The sequence below is a fragment of the Phycodurus eques genome, chromosome 3 (genome assembly GCF_024500275.1).
Source record: "Phycodurus eques isolate BA_2022a chromosome 3, UOR_Pequ_1.1, whole genome shotgun sequence".
Taxonomy (NCBI): Eukaryota; Metazoa; Chordata; class Actinopteri; order Syngnathiformes; family Syngnathidae; genus Phycodurus; species Phycodurus eques.
The window spans coordinates 20327624-20352208 of NC_084527.1; the positions used below are offsets into that span (position 1 = coordinate 20327624).

The 24585-nt window shown below is 45.5% G+C and overlaps 2 protein-coding genes across 9 annotated transcripts in view; one reads left to right on the forward strand and one right to left on the reverse strand.

Moving 5' to 3' along the window:
• clip1a (CAP-GLY domain containing linker protein 1a) overlaps nt 1-2656 on the forward strand; it is a 55908-nt gene extending 53252 nt beyond the window's left edge. For both annotated transcript variants that reach the window (XM_061672426.1, XM_061672427.1), the window contains one exon: nt 1867-2656. In XM_061672426.1, coding sequence (XP_061528410.1) covers nt 1867-2113 — 247 coding nt within the window. In that variant the 3' untranslated portion in view covers nt 2114-2656. The remainder of the gene's footprint in view (nt 1-1866) is intronic.
• Nucleotides 2293-24239, reverse strand: LOC133400134 (leucine-rich repeat-containing protein 43-like). 7 transcript variants are annotated; one of them, XM_061672430.1, is made up of 14 exons: nt 24204-24239; nt 24056-24085; nt 18242-18454; nt 18021-18131; nt 16057-16196; nt 14860-14930; nt 14692-14790; nt 11843-12006; nt 11624-11771; nt 9091-9230; nt 6091-6159; nt 4059-4250; nt 3883-3982; nt 2301-2896 (listed from the first exon to the last, which is right to left on the reverse strand). In XM_061672430.1, exons 1-14 carry the CDS (start codon nt 24225-24227, stop codon nt 2676-2678), a joined length of 1722 nt encoding a protein of 573 aa, XP_061528414.1. In that variant the 5' UTR covers nt 24228-24239; the 3' UTR covers nt 2301-2675. The 7 variants fall into 7 exon arrangements, with proteins under 7 accessions (XP_061528418.1, XP_061528416.1, XP_061528414.1 ...); XM_061672428.1 differs by having other exon boundaries at nt 14692-14930; XM_061672431.1 differs by having other exon boundaries at nt 2321-2818; nt 14692-14930.
• Nucleotides 24240-24585: the final 346 nt, after the last annotated feature.

Below are 24585 nucleotides of genomic sequence, written 5' to 3' on the forward strand. Positions count from 1 at the left end.
TCCCTCTCCCAGCCACTTCATCCAGCTCTTCCGGGAGGATCCCTAGGCCAGCCGGGAGACATCGTCTCTCCAGTGTCCCACTGGGGGTCTCCCAGTGGGACGTGCCTGTAACACCTCACCAGACACAACCACAGAGTCGATCATCGAACTGTGACCTAGGGTGTCCTGGTGCCAAGTGCACATGTGGACACCCTTATGCTTGACTATGATGTTCGTTATGGACAATCGGTGATGATCACAGAAGTCCAATAACAGAACACCGCTCGGGTTCTGATCGGGGGGGCCGTTCCTCCCAATCACGCCCTTCCAGGTCTCACTGTCATTGCCTACGTGAGCATTGAAGTTCCCCTGCAAAACGAGGGAGTCCCCAATGGTAGCGCTCTCCAGCACCCCCTCTAAGGACTCCAAAAAGGGTGGATACTCTGAACTGCTGTTTGGTGCATAGGTACAAACAACAGTCAGGACCCGTCCCCCCCACCTGAAGGCAGAGGGAGGCTACCCTCTCATCCACTGGGGTGAACCCCAATGTCCAGGCGCCAATAAGTATACCACACCTGCTCAGCGCCTCTCACCGTGGGCAACTCCAGAGTAGAAGAGAGTCCAACCCCTCTCAAGAGGACTGGTACCAGTATCTAGTCGGAACTTCTCGACCTCACACACCAGCTCGGCTCCTTCCCTGCCAGAGAGGTGACATTCCACGTCCCTTGAGCCAGCTTCTGTAGCCGGGGATCGGATCGCCAAGGTCCCTGAGTTCGGCCACCGCCCAGCTCACACTCCACCGACCCCAATGGTCCCTCCCACAGGTGGTGAGCCCATGGGAAGAGGAACCCACAATACCCTTTCGGGCTGTGCCCGGCCAGGCCCCATGTGTTCAGGCCCGGCCATCAGGCTCGCACCTCCAGGCTTGGCTTCAGAGGGGGGCCCCGGTGACACGCGTCTGGGCAAGGGAAAGCTACATCCATTTACTGTATATCATTCATCATAGGGGTCTTTTAGCCATGCTTTGTCTTGTCCCCTCACCTAGGACCTACCAGGGGCATGAAGCCCCAGACAATTTAGCTCCGAGGATCATTGGGACACACAAACCCCTCCACCACGATAAGGTGACGGCTCCAGGAGGGGAAAATACGGACGCGATTTTTAGAAACTACAGTTTAATATTGGACAAAAGATATTAAGAAAATAATATACAAATACCTTTGGAATAATCCATCCATCCATTTTCTGAGCCGCTTCTCACATACAAACAAACAACCATTCGCACTCACATTCACACCAACGGGTAATTTAGAGTCTCCAATTCATGCATGTTTTTGGGATGCGGGAGGAAACCGGATTGCACGGAGAAAACCCACGCAGGCACGGGGAGAACATGCAAACTCCACACAGGCGGGGCCGGGGATTGGACACCGGTCCTCAGAACTGTGAGGCTGACGCTCTAACCAGTCGTCTACCCCCTTTGGAATCATCAAAAAATTAAACAAATTAGATTTGAAATGCCCCCCCCCCACACCCAAAAAAAAAACTTAAAAAGTAAAAGAATATCAGATCTCAAAATATATATACTAGAAAAAATATTGCCACAAAGCTTTTGCACAATTTGTTCAATCGTTATTTATCCATAAAAAACTGTTGCAACGGTAGTATTAGACAATGGAAAATCTTATCATAAGGTTCACAAACATTAGACTTAAATATAATATTCAAATTTTGTATTTAGTAAAAAAATTAAAACTATAAGAAGAAATTCTAATATTAGTGACACAAAAATGTTATTAAAATACACGGTGGGGTGTTGGGAGGAAAGACAAAAAAATATATTTTATTAAATTCTAAATGAAAAATGTTCCCCATTCCCTTGTACAGGGAAGACAAGGAATCTGCCAAGAAGAAGAAGAAGAAGAAGAAGACGGTCCCTCCTCGACTGTTCTGTGATATCTGCGACTGCTTCGACCGTCACGAAACGGAGGACTGTCCGGCACAGGCACAGATGCCCGACTCGCCGCCGCACACCACCTACCACGGCAGCAAGGGCGCCGAGCGGCCGTACTGCAACATCTGCGAGGTGTTCGGCCACTGGAGCCAAGACTGCAATGACGACCGCACCTTCTGAGCACAGCCCAGTTTGTCTGTGCTTGGGTTTTGTTTGTAATTTAAAAGCAACTTGAGGGCTAAATGCGTCGTTGTTGTTTGCACAGCTTGTCACACTGATCACAAAACGTTGGGGACATTCAGCTGAAATTTCAGGATGAACATAGAATACCTTATAACCTTAACAGATGAAATTAAACTGAGCTGAGTGTCATTAGCAGGTTCCAACAGAGACTGGAGGAGTCACAGAAAGCAGGTTAAGTTCATCTGTAAAGATTGTAGTGCGTATTAGGTCCAAGAAATTTCACCCCAAAGCCCAATAGCTAAACCTTTTGTGACTAGTGTGTATATATAGATATCTAAATATTTTTAAAAATGATTCTATAAAGAAAGACAATGGCGTGACAGTTGGGGAGCCATAGTGAATTTTACTATGCCTGGAAATAGTTTTTTATTGAAATTTGATCGGGTGCATGCAGGCAGAACACTTGAAAGCACTTCCTGGCTTGTTCTTTCTACTTTGGCTTTTCTGTACAAATGAATAAAAGGTGTGTGTTGAAATTAAGGAGAGAGTACGTCTTGGCTCACAAGTTGGCGGGCGTGAGTGGCGCCACCTTGGAGGCGTGGCGCCATTTTTTGAGCTCCACGCTCAGCTCCACCGTGGCCGTCTCGGCTTGGGTGGGTGTGGCGGCGTCGCGCTCCTCACTGCCTTTTCCTCTGCGCGTACCTTGGAGGAGGAGGAGGAGGAGGACTGTAGTGTAGCAAGCTCGGCTCATCTTCATAGTGCACAGAACATTAGGTACACCTACATCAAAGTTTTGCCCAATTAAAAGGAAAACGAAGGATGTTTAGTGATCTTTTTCAAATTATTGGTATGAGTTTTGATCAACTTTGACTAATACTTTTTACCAGTCTAGGTTTTATTTTTGTCAATTCTATGATATTTTTATATACATTAAAAGCTATTGTATACTGATATTATTAAATATATATTTCTTGGTGGGGAAGGTTGCCTTGTAGAAATTCCCAGAAAATCAACACCCATGAAAATATATATATATTTGTATTATATTACCAATCATCAGACATCAGTTTTATTAAAACTTTGGTTTGGCTTTGTCCATACCAATATATTATTTATATAATAATTCATTTTCAGTATCACTGGTCCTGTTCACTTTTTGTGTTAGTGTTTTTAAATTTCACCCCACAAAGTTTTTGTAATTGCTATTTATTTTTATATGAATTTAATAAATTATTTGACCCAGATAAAATGTTAAGAAAATACATACTTAAATCGCAAAAATACTTCATGAAAAAAATACATGAACATTAGCACTTAGAAAAATATGCCATAAAATACACATTTAAAAATATTGGTTGAAAAATACATGACTAAGGAAAAAGATACTTCTTAAAAAAATGAAATGCAAATACAGAAATACTAGACAACAAATATTTGATTAAAAATACTAGAAACTAAAGTAATAAAATAGTATTTTATTCTTAATCTCTTTTATTAAAGTATTGTAGAAACTAAATTAATAAAATAGTATAGTATTTTATTCTTAACAATCTCTTAATTTATTCAAGTATTGCCTAATAGATTTTTCTTAATCGTTAAATAAATGTCATCCTAATAAAAGATGCAATTATTTAAAATAGATATATTTGTTTGTATAATAATGCATAGATTCGCCGATGGAAATTTAGTTGGAACAGTTGGAACACTTGGAAGTATTCCTTTGTTGAAACCTAATATTGTGGCCAATATAGTTGTCGGTAAATCACCTTTGGTAGTTGGTGGTTTCTTGTTTCCTGCACGCACCCCTCCTGCGCCTCCTCCCTTCTTCTTGGATTCATCCTTGGCTTTGTTGTCCATGATGATGTTCTTTAAAGATCAACAATACATCCAATGTCAACGACAAGCTTCCACTCCAATGAAGGAGACAGAAGCGCTAACTCGCCTCGTCCATTATTGGAGTATCTTCCTTCGGAGGATCTTTGTGCAGGCAGCCAAAATCGCAAAGGACGTCCACTTTTTGGTGTCTGTAGAGAAGGCCCTGCAGTGACACGTGAGAGGATGCCACCACTGTGGCAATGGGTGGATCCGCAACCAGCTCCACCACAGCTTTCTTTCGCTTGTCTTTCACCTTGGCCTGAAGAGTGTTTATGTGCCACATTTCAATACATTGCGTTTAGGTGTTAAAAGGGCTTTTTTGCTTGTCGGCCATCGACTATTACTTCCACATTTCTCAACCTAATCAAACCATTCCAACATCCAAATGTTAATTAAGCTGGTTCAGGACATTTGTGCTTGTAAGTTTCAGATGCTAAACTTTTGAGACATTTTTTTTTATTTTTTTAATGCCACATTTTGTACAACAAAAATTCCAACCCCACATTTTTCTTAAAAAAAAAATATATATCATTCTGCCCCAATTTGGCCACAACTACTACTGCTTGAATCAACCTATTCAAACCATTCCATCATCCAAAGGTGCAACTGGTTCAGGACATTTGTGCTTGTAAGTTTCACATTCCCAACATTTATATTTTTTAATATGTCACATTTTGTATAACATTTTCCATCCTTTCTACCCCCCCCCCCCCCCCCCCCCATTCTGCTCCATTTTGGGCAGTCAACTACTTCCACATTTCTCAAACCATTCTAATATAAAAATGTTCAGCTCCTTCAGGACATTCATGCTTCTTACTTTCTAATTCCCAACATTTATACTTTTTCTTAATGCCACATTTTTGAAAACAAAAATTACCATCCTCCTCAATCTGCGGCTGCCACATTTTCTGCTTTCAACTACATTTACATTTCTCAACCGGTTCAAACCATTCCAACATCCAATTGTTTGCCTAAGACATTCGTTTTCACACTACCAACATTGAATTTTTTTTAATAATGCCAACAAAAGGCGGCACGGTGGGCGACTGGTTATGCACATCTGCCTCACAGTTCTGAGAACCAGGGTTCAAATCCCGGCCCCGCCTTTGTGGAGTTTGCGTTTTGTAACCGTGCCTTCGTGGGTTTTCTCCGGGTACTCCGGTTTCCTCCCACATCCCAAAAACGTGTGGTAGGTTGGTTGAATACTCTAAATTTCCCATAGGTGTGAATGTGAGTGCGAATGGTTGTTTGTTTGTATGTGCCCTGCGATTGGCTGGCGACCAGTTCAGGGTATACCCCGCCTCTCACCCGAGGTTAGCTGGGATAGGCTCCAGCACACCCGCAACCCTAGTGACGAGAAGCGGCTCAGAAAATGGATGGATGAACTACTTCCACAGTTCTCAACCTATCAAAACCATTCCAATGTCCAAATGTTCAGCTCGTACAGGGCATTCGTGCTTGTTACTTTCACAAGCCCAATATTTATACTTTTTTAACAATGCCACGTTTTGTATAACAATATAATATAAATATAATATCCTGTGGAAATTTTCGGCCTTCAACTACTTCCCCATTTCTCAACCCCTTTCAAATGTTCCATCCATCCATCCATTTTCTGAGCCGCTTCTCCTCACTAGGGTCGCGGGCGTGCTGGAGCCTATCCCAGCTGTCATCGGGCAGGAGGCGGGGTACACCCTGAACTGGTTGCCAGCCAATCGCAGGGCACATACAAACAAACAACCATTCGCACTCGCATTCACACCTACGGGGAACTTAGAGTCTTCAATTAACCTACCATGCATGTTTTTGGGATGTGGGAGGAAACCGGAGTGCCCGGAGAAAACCCAAGCAATGCACGGGGAGAACATGCAAACTCCACACAGGCGGGGCCGGGGATTGAACCCCGGTCCTCAGAACTGTGAGGCTGACGCTCTAACCAGTCGTCCAACGTGCCGCCCTTTCAAATGTTATTTCTCCTATATGCTGGGCACTACAAAAAAAAAAGACGGTGGTCCATACCTTGGACCCCGCTGTGCAGGGCACTCAGCGTGACATGATTGTCCCTTTCAGACCTCCACTAAAAAGTGGATGAAACTTACTTGTTTCCCTTTCTTGTCCACGCCGCCTTGACCGGCTTCGTCTGAGGCTTCCGCAGGCCACGACAGGATCTGAATGTTACAAAAGAGATCAATTTTATTTTTTTGAAAATGTGTAGTTTGGGGTATGTGAACATTTGCAGTGTTGTTGCAAATACTATTAAAATGTTTTTGTTTTCTGATGACTTTTCACTTTTAATGCCTACTTTTACTGCCGATCACCACCTGGTGGTGAGTTGGCTCCAATGGTAGGGTAGATGCCAATCCGACCTGGCAGACCCAAACATATTGTGAGGGACTTTAGGGAACATTTGTCAGAGTCCCCTGTCAGAAGGAACCTCAACTCCCACCTCCGACAGAAATTCACCCTCGTCCCGGGAAAGGCGGAGGACTGAGTCCAAGTGGAGCATGTTCCGCACCTCCATACTTCCATTATTGAAGCGGCTGACCTGAGCCCCGAACTCGTTGGTGGACACCAGCGGTAAAGGATGCTGAACAAGGAGTCTGGTATAAACTGGACCCCCTGATATGGGCTGTTTGGTCCCTGTATGACCGGTGTTAGCGTTTGGTCTGACTTGCCGGCAGTAAGTCGGACTCGTTTCCAGTGAAAGTTGGACTCAGCCAAGGCTGCCCTTTGTCACCAATTCTGTTAATTACCTTCATGGAGAAAATATATAGGCGCAGCCGAGGTGTTGAGGGGGTCCAGTTTGGTGACATTAGTACTACATTGCTGCTTTTTGCAGATGATGTGGTTCTGATGGCTTCATCAAGCCATGATCTTCAACTGTCGCTGGAGCGGTTAACAGCAGAATGTGAAGCGGCTGGGATGAAAATCAGCACCTCCAAATCTGAGACTAGGCCACTGTCCTCAGTTGGAAAAGGTAGGAATGCCCTCTCCAGGTCACGGAAGAGATCCTCCCCCAAATGGAGGATGTCAAGTATCTCTGAGTCTTGTTCAGGCACAAGTGAGGGCCCGGAGACGAAACAGGACATGCTGGAGAGACAATGTCTCCTGGCCAGCATGGGAACGCCTCAGTATCCCTTCAGAAGAGCTGGACGAAGTGGCTGGGGACAGTGAAGTCTGGTCTTTCCTACATAAGCTTCTGCCTCTGTGACCCGACCTCGGATAAGCGGAAGAAAATGGATGGAGGAATTCAGATGATTTTGAGATACGAGTGTTTTAAAGGAACGACTTAAACTGATATCCCAATATCATAACCCATATCAAGTTTCGGGCATTCAAAAAATCTGTCTACTAAAACACAAACAGGCAAGGTGTGTTTTTGTTATCATGAGCTAATTTAGCATTTTGTTGTTGCTGTGAGTTCAATCCTGATTATCTTGTCAGAATTTAGCTTGCATCTAAGCTGTTTCGTCATTTTTCTTCTCAGTAAGAGTACAAAAAATGTTTGGTGCAAAGTACTTTTCTGTTGTCCCATGTGTTGTATATTGACAGTAAACATATTTTTACTGAAGTGTACCCATAGTATATTTCAGAGTCTGTGATTTTTTTTTTTTTTATACAATTACAGTGAAACCTCGAGTTAATGGACCCAAATTTAACGGACTTTGAATTTAACGGACATACAGCGGCTGAAATAAGTATTCAACACATCACCATTTTTCTCATTAAGTATATTTCCTAAGGTGCAATATGACCTGAGAATTTCACCAGATGTTGGGAGCAACCTAAGTAAAGGCATACAAACAAAGAAAGTAGAACAAATGAGCTCAGAAATTACGTTTTGTGTAAAAATGTGAAATGACACAGGGAAAAAGTATTCAACACGCCAACTGGTATTTATTTAATACTTTGTACAAAAGCTTCAAGACGCCTCCTGTATGGAGAAACTAGTTGGATGCATTGCGCTAGTGTGATTTTGGCCCATTCCTCCACACAAGCAGTCTTCAAATCTTGAAGATTCCGTTGGCTTCTTTTATGGACTTTGAGTTTCAGTTATTTCCAACCCTAGTGAGGATAAGCGGTACAGAAAATGGATGGATGGATCCTGTTTGATTATTGATAGATTTTAGGTGTTGTCTTTGCTTTCCATGCCTTTTTGCACCTCCCTTTCTTCATGTGTTCAATACCCTTTTCCCTGTGTCATTTCACATTATTACACACAACTTAATTTCTGAGCTTATTTGTTCTACTTTCTTTGTATGTATGTATTACTTGGGTTGTTCTCAACATCTGGTGAAATTTTCAGCACCTTTGGAAGTATATTTAGTGAGAAAAATGGTGATGTGTTAAATATTTATTTCAGCCGCTGTACAATAATGTCGAGTTGGAACTTAAAATCACCCCTCCCATGCACCAGCGAGCTAAGTTTGGATAAACCTTAAAACCTTTCAAACATTTTAAAGCTTTTTTCTTGGGGCTGTCAATTATAAAAAAAATAATCAGATTAATGACACTTTTGCATTTTGAGTCATCGCGATTAACCACAGGTGCCAAATATAGCACACATAATACCACATTTTGCTTTGAGATGGTATTTTAAACTTGTGGTGCTTTGAATAATACATAGTACAGCACTATACTCTATGGAAATTACCTTTGTTTTATCGAAAGTGCCATGACTTTTGAAGCATTATGGTAAAGGAACGTGTGTGGTTAAAATAAATTGTGATTAATCTGAGTTAATACATGACTAATGTGCTCATTCTTGGGGGCGATTAATCATGTGTTAACGCTTTAATTTTGACAGCTCTAATTTTATATTAATTTACAATAATATTGTACTCTACTGAGTGTTTTTAGGCCCCGAAAAAAGTTCTAAACAATCATTTTGTACGGTATTAGTGTTGTAGGCAACGAAAAAAAGCGTTTACATTTAACGGACAATTGGATTTAATGGACGGCCCCTGCCCCCTATTAGTCCTGCAAATTGAGGTTCCACTGTACTTGCAAGACTTGAATCAGTTTGTACTTTGTACTACTACAAGAGTATCTGTACTTTTACTTAAGAACAGAGTGTGGCTACTTTTGCCACCTCTCACCTTTTCCTGCTCGATAAAAACTCGAAATCCTCGGTGGAGGAATTTCTTGAAGCCGCTCAGGTCTCGCACGACGAACGTTAGCGCATCGTCGAAGTCAACGCAGTCCGCCCACGGCTGCGACGAAGTGCTGTGTCTCGACTCTGTGACTCAGACGACATGGTCGACAACGTTAACATGCCCAGGTTTCTCTTTCGGCCTGCAACGTATATTGTCAATATATTCAAATCCAAATGTGTGTTACAGATTTATCAGTGATAAGTGGTCAGGGCCAGCAAAGCTCTTTCTGCGCTGGCTTCACACTGTCAGAAGCACTGACATATATCCATCCATTTTCAACACCGCTCATCCTGGTTAGGGTCGCGGGGCGCTGGAGCCTAACCCAGCTGACTTCGGGCGAAAGGCGGACTACACCCTGAACTGGTCACCAGTCAGTCGCAGGGCACAAAAAGACACGGACAACCATCCGCACTCACATTCACACCGTCACTGAGTGGGAACTGAACTGCTACCGCTGCCTGCACCAAAGTCAGGCAAGTGTACCACTACACCATCAGTGACTCCACTGACATATATCTACATCTTTAATTTGTTTTTTTTGTTCCATGAAATTGTGTTAATTTATTCTCTCCTCTCTTCTCTATAAATGGGTTACACTGGTTATAAATATGTTACCCCTCCTTGAGGAGTCACTTTATTGTGGTGGAGGGATTTGTGTGTCCTAATGATCCTCGGAGCTAAGTTGTCAGGGGCTTTATGCCCCTGGTATGGTCACCCAGGGCAAACAGGTCCTTGGTGAGGAACCAGACAAAACATTGCTCAAGACCCCCTATGATGAACAGTGTTCATCATAGGGGGTCAACGTTTTCGGACAACGTTTTCCCTGGCCCGTCGCGAGTCACCGGGGCCCCAGTCCAGAGTCACGCCCAGATGTGGGCCTCCATGGCGAGTGCCCTATGGCCGGGCCTGCACCCATAGGGCTTGGCCTGAAGACACAGCCTGAAGAGGAAACATGGGTCCCCCTTCCCATGGGCTCACCGCCTGTGGGAGGGGCCAAGGGGGTCGGGTTCAGTGTGAGCTGGGCAGTGTTCTGATCCCCGTCAAAAGAACGTGGAACGTCACCTCTCGGGCGCCAAAGGAGCCTGAGCTGGTGTGCACGGTCGAGAAATTCCGATTAAGACATCGCCTCAACACACTCTCTTCCACTCTGGAGTTGCCTATGGTGAGAGGTGCCGGGCAGGTGGAGGCATACTCATTGCTCCCCCGGCTCGGTGCCTGTCCGTTGCAGTTCACCCCGGTGGCTGAGAGGGTAGCCTCCCTTCAACTTCTGGTGGGGGGTTTGGGTCTGGATGGGTAACTGAGTAGTGCACCATCAACACTGTATAGTGGGGATGGAACGCTGCTGACCTCAACTCGGGACGTTGTGAATCGGTGGGCCGAATACTTTGAAGGCCTCTTCAATTCCACAAACCGCCTTCCCATGAGGAAGCAGAGTCTGGGGTTTGAGGTCACATAGGTGGTTAAAAAGCTCCTCAGAGGCAGGGCCCTGGGGTGGATGAGATCCGTCCAGAGTTCCTAAAGGCTCTGGATGTTGTGAGGCTGTCCTGACTGACCGCAACATTGTGTGGACATCTGAGGGACTGCCTCTGAATTGGCAGACGGGAGTGGTGGCAGATCAGAGTGGTGGTCCCCCAGGTGCTCGCCATTAAGCCCCACCTCCAGGCCTGGCTCCAGTGGGGGGCCCCGTTGACTCGCGTCTGGGCGAGAAAAATGTTTGTAATCATCACAGGGGATCTTTGAGTCGTGTTTTGTCTGTTTGTTTGCCATGGGTGATGCTGCCATGGTCATAAAGCCCCAGACAACTTAGCTCCTAAGATCATTCCTGCTCCAAGTGGAGGAGTTCAAGTCTCTCGGTGTGTTCTTCATAAGTGAGGGAAGAATGGAGCGGGAGATCAACAGGCGGATCAGTGCAGCGTCTGCAGTGATGTGGAATCTGTATCGGTCTGTCGTGGTGAAGAAGAAGGTGAGCTGAAAGGCTAAGCTCTCGATTTACTGGTCAATTTACGTTCCTACCCTCACCTAAGGTCACGAGCTGTGGGTCGTGACCGAAGGAACAAGATCGCAGCTACAAGCAGCCAAATGAGTTTCCTCCGCAAGGTGTCCAGGGTCTCCCTTAGAGATAGGGAGAGAAGCTTGGTCATCCAGTCGGGGCTCAGAGTGGAGCCGCTGCTCATCCGCATAGAGATGAGCCAGATGAGGTGGCTTAGGCATCTGATTAGGATACCTCCTAGACGCCTCCCTCTTGAGGTGTTCCGGGCACGTCCCACGGGAGGAGGCCCTGGGGACAACCCAGGACACGCTGGAGAGACCATGTCTCCAAGCTGACCTGGGGAGGCCTCAGGATACCCCTGGAAGAGCTGGACGAAATGACTGAGGAGAGGGAAGTCTGGGCTTCCCTGCTTAAGTTACTGCCCCCGCAACCTGCTCCTCGGAAAAGTGGAAGAGGATGAATGAATGAATGAATGAATGTTATTACCAGTGGAGGAGGAGTGTTCCTGGCTTCCTTCTGCCACGTTGGACACCACAGTCTCTTTTTCACTCTTCTTGTTAGGTGTCTGAGTTTGTCCAGTACCCTGGTCCTGACCCTGGTCCTGACTCTTCGCTGCACCACCACCCACAACTTCCTGCGAACAGTGCCATCTAGTGTCTGTGTGACTGAGTGAGCTAGCGGTGTAAGAGGAGCAAAGCACAGTACCTGGTAGGCGGTGGTTTGGTGACTATAGAACATGTACGAGATCACATAGCTGTAGCTGACCACAGGGAATTCTGGAGCATCGGGGTCCTCGTCCAACAGCGGGTCCGGAATGCCCTGCATCCGGCCCACGCGCACTGTGGCTGAAGCCCAGTCCACCAGAAGGTCTAATATGAAAGGGAACATAGACTTCAAAAATATAAATCACGGGTTGGTGTTTGGGTTGTTAATGTTGGCGTAAACTTGTAAGTCAAGGTACCACTGTACTTAAAATGTGTTTGTAAAACATGTCGAATGTCAGATTCAGGAGGAGCAGTGTGGTTTTCGTCCTGGCCGTGGAACAGTGGACCAGCTCTAAACCCTTGGCAGGGTCCTCGAGGGTGCATGGGAGTTCACCCAACCAGTCTCCATGTGTTTTGTGGACTTGGAGAAGGCGTTCGACCGTGTCCCTCGGGGGTCCTGTGGGGGGTGCTTCGGGAGTATGGGGTACCGAACCCCCTGATACGGGCTGTGCGGTCCCTGTACGACCGGTGTCAGAGTTTGGTCCGCATTGCCGGCAGTAAGTCAGATTCGTTCCCAGTGAGGGTTGGACTCCGCCAACGCTGCCCTTTGTCACCGATTCTGTTCATAACTTTTATGGACAGAATTTCTGGGCGCAGCAGAGGCGTTGGGGGAAGGCTACCCTCCGGTTTGGTGGCCTCAGTATTGCATCTCTGCTCTGCTTTTTGCAGATGATGTGGTTCTGTTGGCTTCATCAAGCCGTGATCTCCAACTCTCACTGGAGCGGTTCGCAGCCGAGTGTGAAGCGGCTGGGATGAGAATCAGCACCTCCAAATCTGAGTCCACGGTCCTCAGTCGGAAAAGAGTGGCATGTCCTCTCCAGGTCGGGGATGAGATGCTGCCCCAAGTGGAGGAGTTCAAATATCTTGGGGTCTTGTTCACGAGTGAGGGAAGAATGGAACGCGAGATCGACAGGTGGATCGGTGCAGCGTCTGCAGTGATGCGGACTTTGTATCGGTCTGTTGTGGTGAAGAAGGAGCTAAGATGAAAGGCGAAGCTCTCAATTTACTGGTAAATCTATGTTCCTACCTATACTTATTGGCATGAGCTGTGGGTCGTGACCGAAGGAACAAGATCGCAGCTACAAGCAGCCAAATGAGTTTCCTCCGCAAGGTGTCCAGGGTCTCCCTTAGAGATGGGGTGAGAAGCTCGGTCATCCGCGAGAAGCTCAGAGTAGAGCCTCTGGTCCTCCACATTGAGAGGAGCCAGATGAGGTGGCTCGGGTATCTGATTCGGATGCCTCCCAGACACCTCCCTGGTAAGGTATTCCAGACATGTCCCACCGGGAGGCGACCCCGGGGACGACCCAGGAGACACCGGAGAGACTATGTCTCCCGGCTGGCCTCGGAACGCCTCGGGATCCCCCCGGAAGAGCTGGATGAAGTGGCTGGGGAGAGGGAAGCCTCGGCTTCCCTGCTAAAGCTACTGCCCCCGCAGTCCGACCTCGGATAAGCGGAAGAAAATGGACAGATGGATTGATGGTTGGATGAAAAAGTATTTACCCCTTCTCAAATTCTCAAATATTTTTTTGCATCCTTTCCCAACTTCAATGAATAAGATCATCTAGCAAATGTAAATATCAAATGAATATAACCCAAGTGAACTTAAAATGCTTTTTTTTTAAAATGGTGATTTCATTTCTTCAGGGAAAATAATATTCAGTTACCTGCCCTGTGTGAAAAATGAATTACCCCCCTTGTTAAATCATGAATTAATCGTGGCTAATCACAATTTTTAGTTCACTTGGGTTATATTTGTCTGATATTTACATTTGTTTGATGATCTTCCACATTGAAGTGGGGAAACTATGCAAAAAAAGAAAATAATTTGAGAAGGGGGCAAACACTTATTCACAGCACTGTATTTCATCCTGCGCTGCGATTGGGTGGCGACCAGTTCAGGGTGTCGCCCAGAGTCATCTGGGATAGGCTCCAGCACGCCCACAACCCTAATGAGGAAAAGCGGTACAGAAAATGAATCCATCCATCCATTTTCCATACTTCTTGTCCTCACCAGGGTGGTGGAGCCTCTCCCGGCTAACTGCGGGCAGGAGGCGGGGTACACCCCGAACTGGTCGCCAGCCAATCGTAGGGCACATATAAACAAACACCCATTTGTGGTGTGGGAGGAAACAGGAGTACCCGGAGAAAACCCACAGAGGCACAGGGAGAACATGCAAAGGCCAAACAGGTGAGGCCAGATTTTGAACCCAGGTTCTCAGAACTGTGAGGCAGATGTGCTAAGCAGTTGCTCACCGTGCCGCCCATTAATTAACCAATTTCTTAATCAAATAAAACATTTAAAATGGTTTATTGCACTAATATTTCTATATTTTATGTCATCTTTTTTATTTAACAATCCAATTATAACATGTTCATTTTGAATGTTACTATTCATAATAAATGTAACCAATTATTTAACAGAGTAAGAAAAATGAAAAATCTAATCATAAAATAATTCCTCATTTTTGCATTTTATTATTCATAATGAATGCATTTTTGATTAATTAACCAAAATTTTAATAAAACAACAAAAGTATATTGTCATAATAAAATTAAAACTCATGCACATTTGTAATCTTCGTGTTTGGAATTCATTAAGTTCTAATTAAATAACCAATTATTTAATACAAATGTTTATTTTACATTACTACTACTATTGTTTACGATGAATCAATTCGCCAATTAATTAAAGAAATCCAAATTTAATAAATGCATCTCAATTGACTACTTTTTGGAAGAAAAAGAAACATTTAAATGTGAAAATGCTGAGTGCAATATTTAGTATCTCACGGCTCATCCTGGCCATCCCGCGGTATCGGTGTCGCTCCTCGGGGGCGATCCACGCCGCGTCCAGGTAGGAGAGGCGGGGCAGGGCGTCCACGGCAAAGCCTGGGTACGAGGGCGCCAACGTGAACGGGTTGCCCTCCAGCACCAGGGTCCGCAGACATGGAAGCGTACCCAGGGCCTTTAGCAGGGGGCGCTGCTCCCCGAAGTCGCACTCGCTCAGGTCCAGACACACCAGCTCAGGCCTCTCTCACGCACACACGCACGCGCGCACACACGTAGGGATTTTTATAGGAACCATCTCGCTCAGTGGTTGTCAACTGTTGTCACCCTGGACCCGCATTTTGCTATTGTTGCAAAATCATAACAAAATCATAAAGGCTGAATTGCACCATATTTCTTTACGGGATAAACTACTGACAAGAGCACAAGTAATCTAATACGTTCCATGTGGGAACTTGGTAGGCGTCTGTACTACAACGAAAAATCTGAATACGAATACGACCAAACAGTGCGATCCAACCAAAATGGGTCCGCGACCCCCCTTTGTGTCCCGACCCACCAGTTGGGAATCCTTGATCTAGGTCACTTAAAAGTCTACGATATACAACTATGAATGTACTGATTAGGGAGTAGGGAATAAGTGAATAATTCCGAACGCAGTCGCTGCTAATCACTCCATAGTGATTTTTATATCGTGGAGTATATTGTTCACGAACAAAATCATATCGTGGATTCTCTAGTGTTATGCGAAAAACTCACTGCCGAAGTACAGGTTAGTTGTATTTAACTCAAAAGTGAAATATATTTGCATTCAAACTTTAAGAATTGTTTGTTTTAAACATATTTAGGTATGATTTTTATTTAACGATTTGAAGTGAGCTGAGGAGCCATTGTGGTGCTTTGCCGCCATCTTGTGGCATCTTGGTTCCGAGGAACTCATTTAGACAAACGTAGGGCTTTGGCTACATCTTGCGGCATCTTCCAAGGAACTAAAGGTAACCCCCCCAGCTGTTCGCAGGGGATATGCACTGAGCCCTACCACGAATAGCAAAACAACCACACAAGAGGGTTTGTAATTGTTTATAGATGCCACCAGATGCCACAAGGCACTACTTTTCTATTTCACAAAGCTATGGCTGGACCAAATGAAGTTCCGTCCCTCAGTTCAACATAGTTCCTTGGCATCGAGATGCCGCTATTTGGTCTTTAAGCAAATTTCAAAATGACACGGCATTGGCGAGTTTTCCAACAAATAACGGAGGCTTTACTATAACCCACAAATCTGACAATAGGCCAATTTGCTAAAAAAAAAAACAACACACAGATATGCAGGGAAACACTGTATGTTGAAGTGAGTTGAGGAGCAACCATTGTCTTCCCGTGAGCTGGGTGACATCTCGATGGGATCCCAGGTGGTTGGCGGCAAGGCCAAGGTACTGAAGACGAGGGGGCGGAGAGATGGCGAGGCGGCCCAAAGCACACAGCTGGTTGGCACGCAGCTCCAATACCTTCAACAGACATGTTAGAAATAGGTTATTAAGTATTGAATGAGTACATGTGTTACTGCACAGTTGGTTAGCTGGTGTGGAGAGAGCCGGGTGGCGGCCGAAGGCGGGGACCTTGGCGATCCAACCCCTGGCTATAGAAGCTGGCTCTAGGGACGTGGAATGTCACCACTCTGGCAGGGAAGGAGTCTGAGCTGGTGTGCATGGTCGAGAAGTTTTGACAAAATATAATCGGGCTCGCCTCGACACAGCGCTTGGGCTCTGGTACCAGTCCTCGGGAGTTTCCCCGGGTGAGAGACACTGGGTAGGAGTGGTCATACTTATTGCTCCCCAGCTCTGTGCCTGTACGTTGGCGTTGAACCGGGTAGACAAGAGGGTAGCCTTCCCCCGCCTTCGAGTGGGGGGGATGGGTCCCGACTGTTGTTGGTGCATCTCAGAGTACCCAAGCTTTTGGAGTCCTCAAAAAGGGCGCCGGTTAGCGCCCCTGCTGCGGACTCCCTCGTTCTGCTGTGGGACTTCAGTGCTTATGTGGGCAATGAGTGATCAGGAGGAACGGCTCTTCCGATGCGAGCAACAGGTGGCAACTTGGAGTTCAACCCTACACGTAGGCTGCCTGATAACAATAGTCTCCCTCCTCCTGACACAGTGGAGTTCGCCGTTCCCCTAGGTGATTGCGCAGCCTATTTAGGACAGCACTGCTCACCCTCACATGAGGGACAGGACTGGACAAGGTTGTCCCACACAAATGCTTGTCCCTTCCAACTGTATACCATGACTGGCAGTTCTACCCCATCAAGCAGTCGAAACCACAACAACAAAAAACACAAGTTTGCATGTTATAAAGTCATCAATAATGGTTAGTAAAGGTGTTATTACATACAAATGTATTAAAAAGTGCTGGTGTTAAAAATGTGCTACTCCATGGTTTATGCGATCAGTATTGTAGTAAATGTGTGTCATGTTATGGATGTATAAATGTTAGTATGCATTACTGCATGGGTTACAAATGTGGTATAAATGCGGTATCGCATGTTGTAAATGGGTTATTACATATAACCAGTAAAAGTGTTATAGCATAAGCAAATGTGTTATTACATGTTATATTACATGTTATAAATGTATAAATTAGTATTAGTATTAGTAAATGTGTTACTATCTGTTACAAAAGTGTTGTCAGGAGTTAGAAAATGTATTCCACGTATAAGTACACATGATGCAATACAACAGCATGTTGCTGCAACTTATAACGTGTTCATTTTGAATGTTACTATTCATGATCAAGTAAAAACATAAAATATTTCCTGCTCATTTTTGCATTTTATTGTTCGTAATGAATGTATTTTTGATTCATTAACCAAAATTGTAATAAAACAAAAAAAAGTATTTTTTTATTGGAATAATCAAATAAAAACTCATGCGCATTTGTAATGTTAGTGCTTGGAATTTATTAAGTTCTAATTAAATAACAAATTATTTAATACAAAGGTTTATTTTACAAATATTGTATTATTGTTTACAATGAATCAATTAGCCAATTAATTTAATCAATGCATTTCAATTGACTACTTTTTGGAAGAAAAAGAAACATCTTAATGTGAAAATGCTCAGTCTGCAATATTTAGTATCTCACGGCATGTTTTATAAAAGTGTTGTTAGGAGTTAGACACATGAGCAACTGCATGTTGCTGCAACTATTACACAGCACTATCGCTTTGGAGCCAGCCAGCCAGCATCAATGCCTTGTGATAAACATCTGTGAGTCATTTTGCACATCATGTTGCCGTACATCCTTACAACATGCGAGACATAGGACATTGGTTTGCTCACCTTAAGCGTTCTGGGGAGGTTGTCGGCAGAAATCTCGCAGATGCGGTTGGCGCTGAGCACGAGCTCCTGCAGGTTGCAGAACTTCAGCAGAAAGTTGTCAATCACAGACACCTGAACACGGTCAGCAAATCACCACCAAACAATTATGACACTTGCCATACAGTGGACATAAAAAGTCTACACCCCACCCTCCCCCAACCCAAAAAAAACAAAACACTCACGTCCTTGTCGACGATGCGCAGCTTCCGGAAGTAACTGCACACAAAGTCGGCGTCAAGTCGCTCGGGCTCCACTACGGCCACGCGCTGGAGGGCGGCGGCCTGCGGGCTCCACGGCTCGTCGTGGTGCCACGGCGAGTGCGGGCAACTGAGCAGGTCAAGCAGCGTGTCCGTGTCCTCCGTCATTGCCTCTGCCTCAGCGCCGCTGCCCTTCCTCTGGGGGATAACATGGATATTTAGGTTATTCATTTTTGCATTTGGATTTCTAAAAAAAAAAAAAAAAAAAAAAAAAAAAATCTTGTTATTTTTTAGTTATTTTATGACTCAAAAAATAACATTTTTGATTGTTAATTTCATTTCTTTAAATGTAAACATTTCTGTCAAACACATCAAAGTTGAATAAAATATATTTTAAAAGAATATAGCATATATTTTGAAAAAAGAAACAAAACAGGAGTTCCATCTATCCATCCATTTTCTTCCGCTTATCTGGGTTCGGGTTGTGGGGGCAGGAGGGAAGCGCAGACTTCCCTAGCCCCAGTCACATCGTCCAGCTCCTCCAGGAGGATCCCAAGACGTTCTCTGGCCTACCGAGACATAGTCTTACCAGCGTGTCCTGGATCGCCCCTGGGACCTCCTGCCCGGAACACCTCACCAGGGAGGCGCCGTGGGGGTATCCACTTCATCTGGCTTATTACAATGCGGAGGAGCAGTGGCTCGACTCTGAGCCCCTCCTGAATGACGGAGCTTCTCACCCTCATTTCGGCTGCTTTTATCTGTGATCTTGTGCTTTCGGTCATGATGAGGGTAGGTAAACTGACCGGTAAACTGAGAGCTTTGCCTTTCGGCTTAGCTCCTTCTTTATTATGTCAGACCAATGTAGCATCCTCATCGCAGCAGACGCTGCACCGATCTGCCTGTTGATCTCCCGCTCCATTCTACCCTTACTCGTGACCAAGACCCCAAGATACATGAACTCCTCCACTTGGGGCAGGCTCTCTTCCTCAACCTGGAGAGCGAACTGCACCGTTTTCCAACTGCAGATCATGGCTTCTGATTTGGAGGTGCTGATTTTCATCCCAGCTGCTTCACACTTGGTAGCGAACCACTGCATCAAGAGTTGAAGATCACGGCTTGATGAAGCCAACAGAGCCACATCACACAAAAAGCAGTGATGCAATCCTGAGGTCACCAAACCAGACCCCCTTAACACGTCGGCTGAGCCTAGAAATTTTGTCCATCAAAGTAATGAACAGAATCGGTGACAAAGGGCAGCCTTGGCGGAGTCCAACACTCACTGGAAATGAATCCGACTTACTGCCGGCGATGCGGGCCAAACTCTGACTCAGATCGTACAGGGACCGAACAGCCAATATCATGTAGACTGTAGACCATGCACTCTCGTTGAGGGTGCATGAGCTGCTCCACTGTTCCAAGGCCAGGACGGAAACCACACTGCTACTTCTCAATCTGAGATTTGACTTCCTGACAGACCCTCCTCTCAAAGCTGGATTCCGCTTGGCCGGCCGGTACCCATCAGCTGCCTCAGGAGTCCTACAGGCCAAAAAGGCCCGATAGGACTCCTTCTTCAGCTTGACGGCGTCCCTCACCGTTGGTGTCCGCCAACGGGTTCGGCGATTGCCGCCACGACAGGCACCGACCACCTTACGGCCACAGCTCCGGTCGACCGCCTCAGCAATGGAGGCGCGGAACATGGTCCACTCGGACTCGATGTCCCCCGCCTCCCCCGGAACATGAGCAAAGATCTGTCGGAGGTGGGAGTTGAAACGCCTTCTGACAGGGGATTCCGCCAGACGTTCCCAGCAGACCCTCACAATAAGTTTGGGCCTGCCACGTCGGACCGTCATCTTCCCCCACCATCGGAGCCAACTTAGGCGTGGTGATCAGTTGACAGCGCCGCCCCTCTCTTCACCAGAGTGTCCAAGAGATGCGGCCGCAAGTCCGATGACATGACCACAAAGTCGATCATCGAACTGTGACCTAGGGTGTCCTGGTGCCAAATGCACGTGTGGACACCCTTATGCTTGAACATGGTGTTATCTGAAACTATGTTGGGGGGGTTCCTCCCAATCAGGCCCTTCTGGGTCTCTGTCTCACTGTCATTGTCAAAAAAAGGCATTTTTTTGGTCCATTGTTGTTGTTGCGATTTTCGCCTTGTCCCAATGTTTCCCAAAAAGCTTTTGAGAGTTTCCTGCCGTCTGTGTTGAGCAAAACCAACGGACCCAGCTGCCTTTTCCACAGGGAAACTGATCGAGACACAGGCGGCGAATGTGCTTGTCCAGAACGGCCGACAGCGCCACTGAGCTCATCCTGTCCTCCGCGCTGTCCTTCTTTTGCGTTTGTCACCGTGCATTCTTCCAGAATTTGTCTGTTAGGGTCGGTCCTGCACAAGGCAGGGTCCTGAGTGTTTTGGCAGTTGCCTGGCAACAGCGAACTGCCTGGGACTGGGCTGCAGCATTGTCACTCAAACAGATTTAACTCATTCTATTGGTCAACACGTCATCACCGATTCATCATTAAAGAATCAAAGTTCAAAGTTACGCAAAAGCAGTCTAACACATGTAGTGTCACAAAAATCCTCACATAGAAAGGAGCGTGTTTGTCAAAATCCACTATGCGTTTTTAGGGTGATTACAGAAATTCATTACCAATACATTTATTTTTATTGTTAAATAATCATCCTCATCCTCACTCGGGTCGCGGGCGCGCTGGAGCCAATACCAGCTCTCTGCGCACTGAACCGGTTGCCAGCCAATCGCAGGGCACATACAAACAAACAACCATTCGCACTCACATTCATACTTATGGGCAATTTAGAGTTGTCAATTAACCTACCATGAATTTTTTGGGGATGTGCGAGGAAACCGGAGTGCCCGGAGAAAACCCACGCAGGCACAGGGAGAACATGCAAACTCCACACAGGCGGGGCCGGGGATCGAATCCCGGTCCTCAGAACTGTGAGGCAGACGCTCTAACCAGTCGTCCACCGTGCTGCCAAAATATATGCATGTGTTCATCTTTTGATTAATATACGAAATAAAATAACCCATCCATTTTCTATACCGCTTATCCTCACTATGGTCGCGGGCGTGCTGGAGCCTATCCCAACTAACTCCGGGTGAGAGGCGGAACACACCCTGGACTGGATATATATATATATATATATATATACACACACACACATATACACAGTGGGGCATAAAAGTATTTAGTCAGCCACCAACTGTGGAAGTTCTCCAACTTAAAAAGATGAGAGAGGCCTGTAATTTTCATCATACGTATACCTCACCTTCCTCCCATACCTCAAAATGAGAAAAACAAATCTAGAAAATCTCATTGTCTGATTTTTAAAGAATTGATTAGCAAATTATGGTGGAAATAAGTATTTGGTCACGAACAAGCAAGATTTCTGGCTCTCACAGACCTTTAACTTTAAGAGGCTTCTCTGTCCTCCATTCTTTACCTGTATTAATGGGACCTGTTTGAACCCATCAGTATAAAAGACACCTGTCCACAACCTCAAACTCCAAACTCCACTATGACCAAGACCAAAGAGCTGTCAAAGGACCCCAGAAACAAAATTGTAGACCTCCACAAGGCAGGGAAGATTGAATCTGCAATAGGTAAGCAGCGGGTGTGAAGAAATAAACTGTGGGAGCAATTATTAGAAAATGGAAGACATAAAAGACCACTGATAATCTCCCTCAATCTGGGGATTCACGGAGGATTCCACCCCGTGGGGTCAAAATGATCACAAGAACGATGAGCAAAAATACCAGAACCACATTGGGGGGGGGGGGGGCTAGTGAATGAACTGGGTGGGGGGGCTAGTGAATGAACTGCAGAGAGCTAGGACCAAAGTAACAAAAGCTACCACCAAATCTTGCAGTGCCAGACGTGTCCCCCTGCTTAAGCCAGTACATGTCTAGGCCCGTCTGAAGTTTGCTAGAGAGCATTTGGATGATCCAGAAGAGGATTGGGAGAATGTCATATGGTCAGATGAAACCAAAATATAACTTTTTGGTAAAAACTCAACTTGTCGTGTTTGGAGGAGAAAGAATGCTGAGATGCATTCAAAGAACACCGGACCTACTGTGAAGCATGGGGGTGGAAACATCATGCTTTGGGGCCATTTTTCTGCAAAGGGACCAGGACGACTGATCCGTGTAAAGGAAAGAATGAATGGGGCCATGTATCGTGAGATTTTGAGTGAAAGCCTCCTTCCATCAGCAAGGGCATTGAAGATGAAATGTGGCTGGGTCTTTGATCAATGACAATGACAATGATCCCAAACACACCGCCCGGGCAACAAAGGAGTGGCTTTGTAAGAAGCATTTCAAGGTCCTGGAGTGGCCTAGCCAGTCTCCAGATCTCAACCCAATAGAAAATCTTTGGAGGGAGTTGAAAGTGTGTGCGTTGCCCAGCGACAACCCCAAAACATCACTGCTGTAGAGGAGATCTGCACGGAGGAATGGGCCAAAATACCAGCAATAGTGTGTGAAAACCTTGTGAAGACTTCAGAAAACATTTGACCGCTGTCATTGCCAACAAAGGGTATATAACAAAGTATTGAGATTAACTTTTGTTAACTTTATTTCACTTTATTGAAACTCTTTATAATTAAATGGAGGCGGCACGGTGAACGACTGGTTAGAGCGTCAGCCTCACAGTTCTGAGGACCCGGGTTCAATCCCCGGCCCCGCCTGTGTGGAGTTTGCATGTTCTCCCCGTGCCTGCGTGGGTTTTCTCCGGGCACTCCGGTTTCCTCCCACATCCCAAAATCATGCGAGGTAGGTTGATTGAAGACTCTAAATTGCCCGCAGGTGTGAGTGTGAATGGTTGTTTGTTTTTATGTGCCCTACGATTGGCTGGCGATCGGGTCCACCCACAGAGAGCTGGCATAGGCTCCAGCGCGCCCGCGACCCGAGTGAGGATGAGCGGAACGGAAGATGAATGAATAGATAATTAAATGGAAACAACAGACAATGTAATTACATTTTGTATGGGCACCAACCCCTTTGTAGGTGACACACCAAGGTGAAAATGCAATTTTAAAAAAAGGTTATAAATTAAATAATATATTTTTTAATTGATTGAATAATTAATTAATTAATTTGATCTTTACATATATATTTTTTTTACTTCATTCTCCAAGTAAATATTTTCTTTTAAATCTGTAAAACTATAAAACAACAAAAATATAAAATTTTATTTCATGCAAAACAAATACATTTCGTTATACACTATCAAATCCAATTTCATTTTATTTTAAATATGGAAACTCCTAAAGGAAAACGTCATAAATGTTTTGATGGTTAGCATTTTGTGCCAGTTATAGTTTGTATTGTATTATTGTTTTCATTCTGTTATGTGGCAGAAGAGTCTCTGCTCGGACGAAGGGCAAAGTTCATAAAACAGTGGTGAGGGCAGCCATGATGTACGGATTAGAGACAGTGGCGCTGATTAGACAACAGGAAAGCAGAGCTGGAGGTGGCGGACGGAAATGAAGATGTTGAGGTTCGCTCTCGGAGTGACCAGGTTGGATAAAATTAGAAAGGAGCTCATCAGAGAGACAGCCAAGGTTCGATGCTTTGGAGACAAAGTTAGAGAGAGCAGACTTCGATGGTTTAGACACGTCCAGAGGAGAGAGAGTGAGTATATTGGTAGAAGGATGATGAGGATGGAGCTGTCAGGCAAGAGAGCGAGAGGAAGACCAAAGAGAAGGTGGATGGATGTCGTGAGGGAAGACATGAGGGCAGTTGGTGTTCGAGAGGAGGATGCAGGAGATAGGCTTACATGGAAAAGGATGACGCGCTGTGACGACCCCTAAAGGGACAAGCCCAGAGGAAAAGAAGATTCTGTAAATTCCAGTATTGTTCAATTGGATGAAATATGTCCAATGGGTTGCAGGGTGTTAAGTGAAACTCAACGGCTGTCCACCTACCCGTAAGGAAAAGGAAGACTCCATTGCAAAAGAAAAATTCCAACAAATGAACGCGCACGTCCTCACGCGACACTCCCCTTCCAGGAATTCCCCATCCGATCCGACTGACTCGTTGCTCACGCTGTGTGGGCCAATAGACACAATCAGCATGTAAAATAACTGGATCATAAATAGATTCATATGCAAAATATACCTTTTCTTTATCATTCTTCTCTTAATGTCATTTGTGTTTTTCTTTGCTTGGACAGAATCCAATTTGAATGTAAATGAGGTTCAGTAGGTCACAGGTTCCATATTTCCTCCACAAGTAGCACATGAAATCCACGACACGTAGCCTCACTGTGCCGAGGGCGAATTGCGAAATACTGTCGTGATGCCAAGT

Coding starts and splice junctions, on each gene's coding strand:
- LOC133400134 (XM_061672428.1), bottom strand. CDS start 24,227: ATGGAGTCTTCCTTTTCCTTACGG. Junction 18,132..18,241: donor TGCGCATCGTCGACAAGGAC/GTGAGTGTTTTG, acceptor GACCGTGTTCAG/GTGTCTGTGATTGACAACTT. Junction 2,897..3,882: donor GAAACCACCAACTACCAAAG/GTGATTTACCGA, acceptor ACTTTGATGTAG/GTGTACCTAATGTTCTGTGC.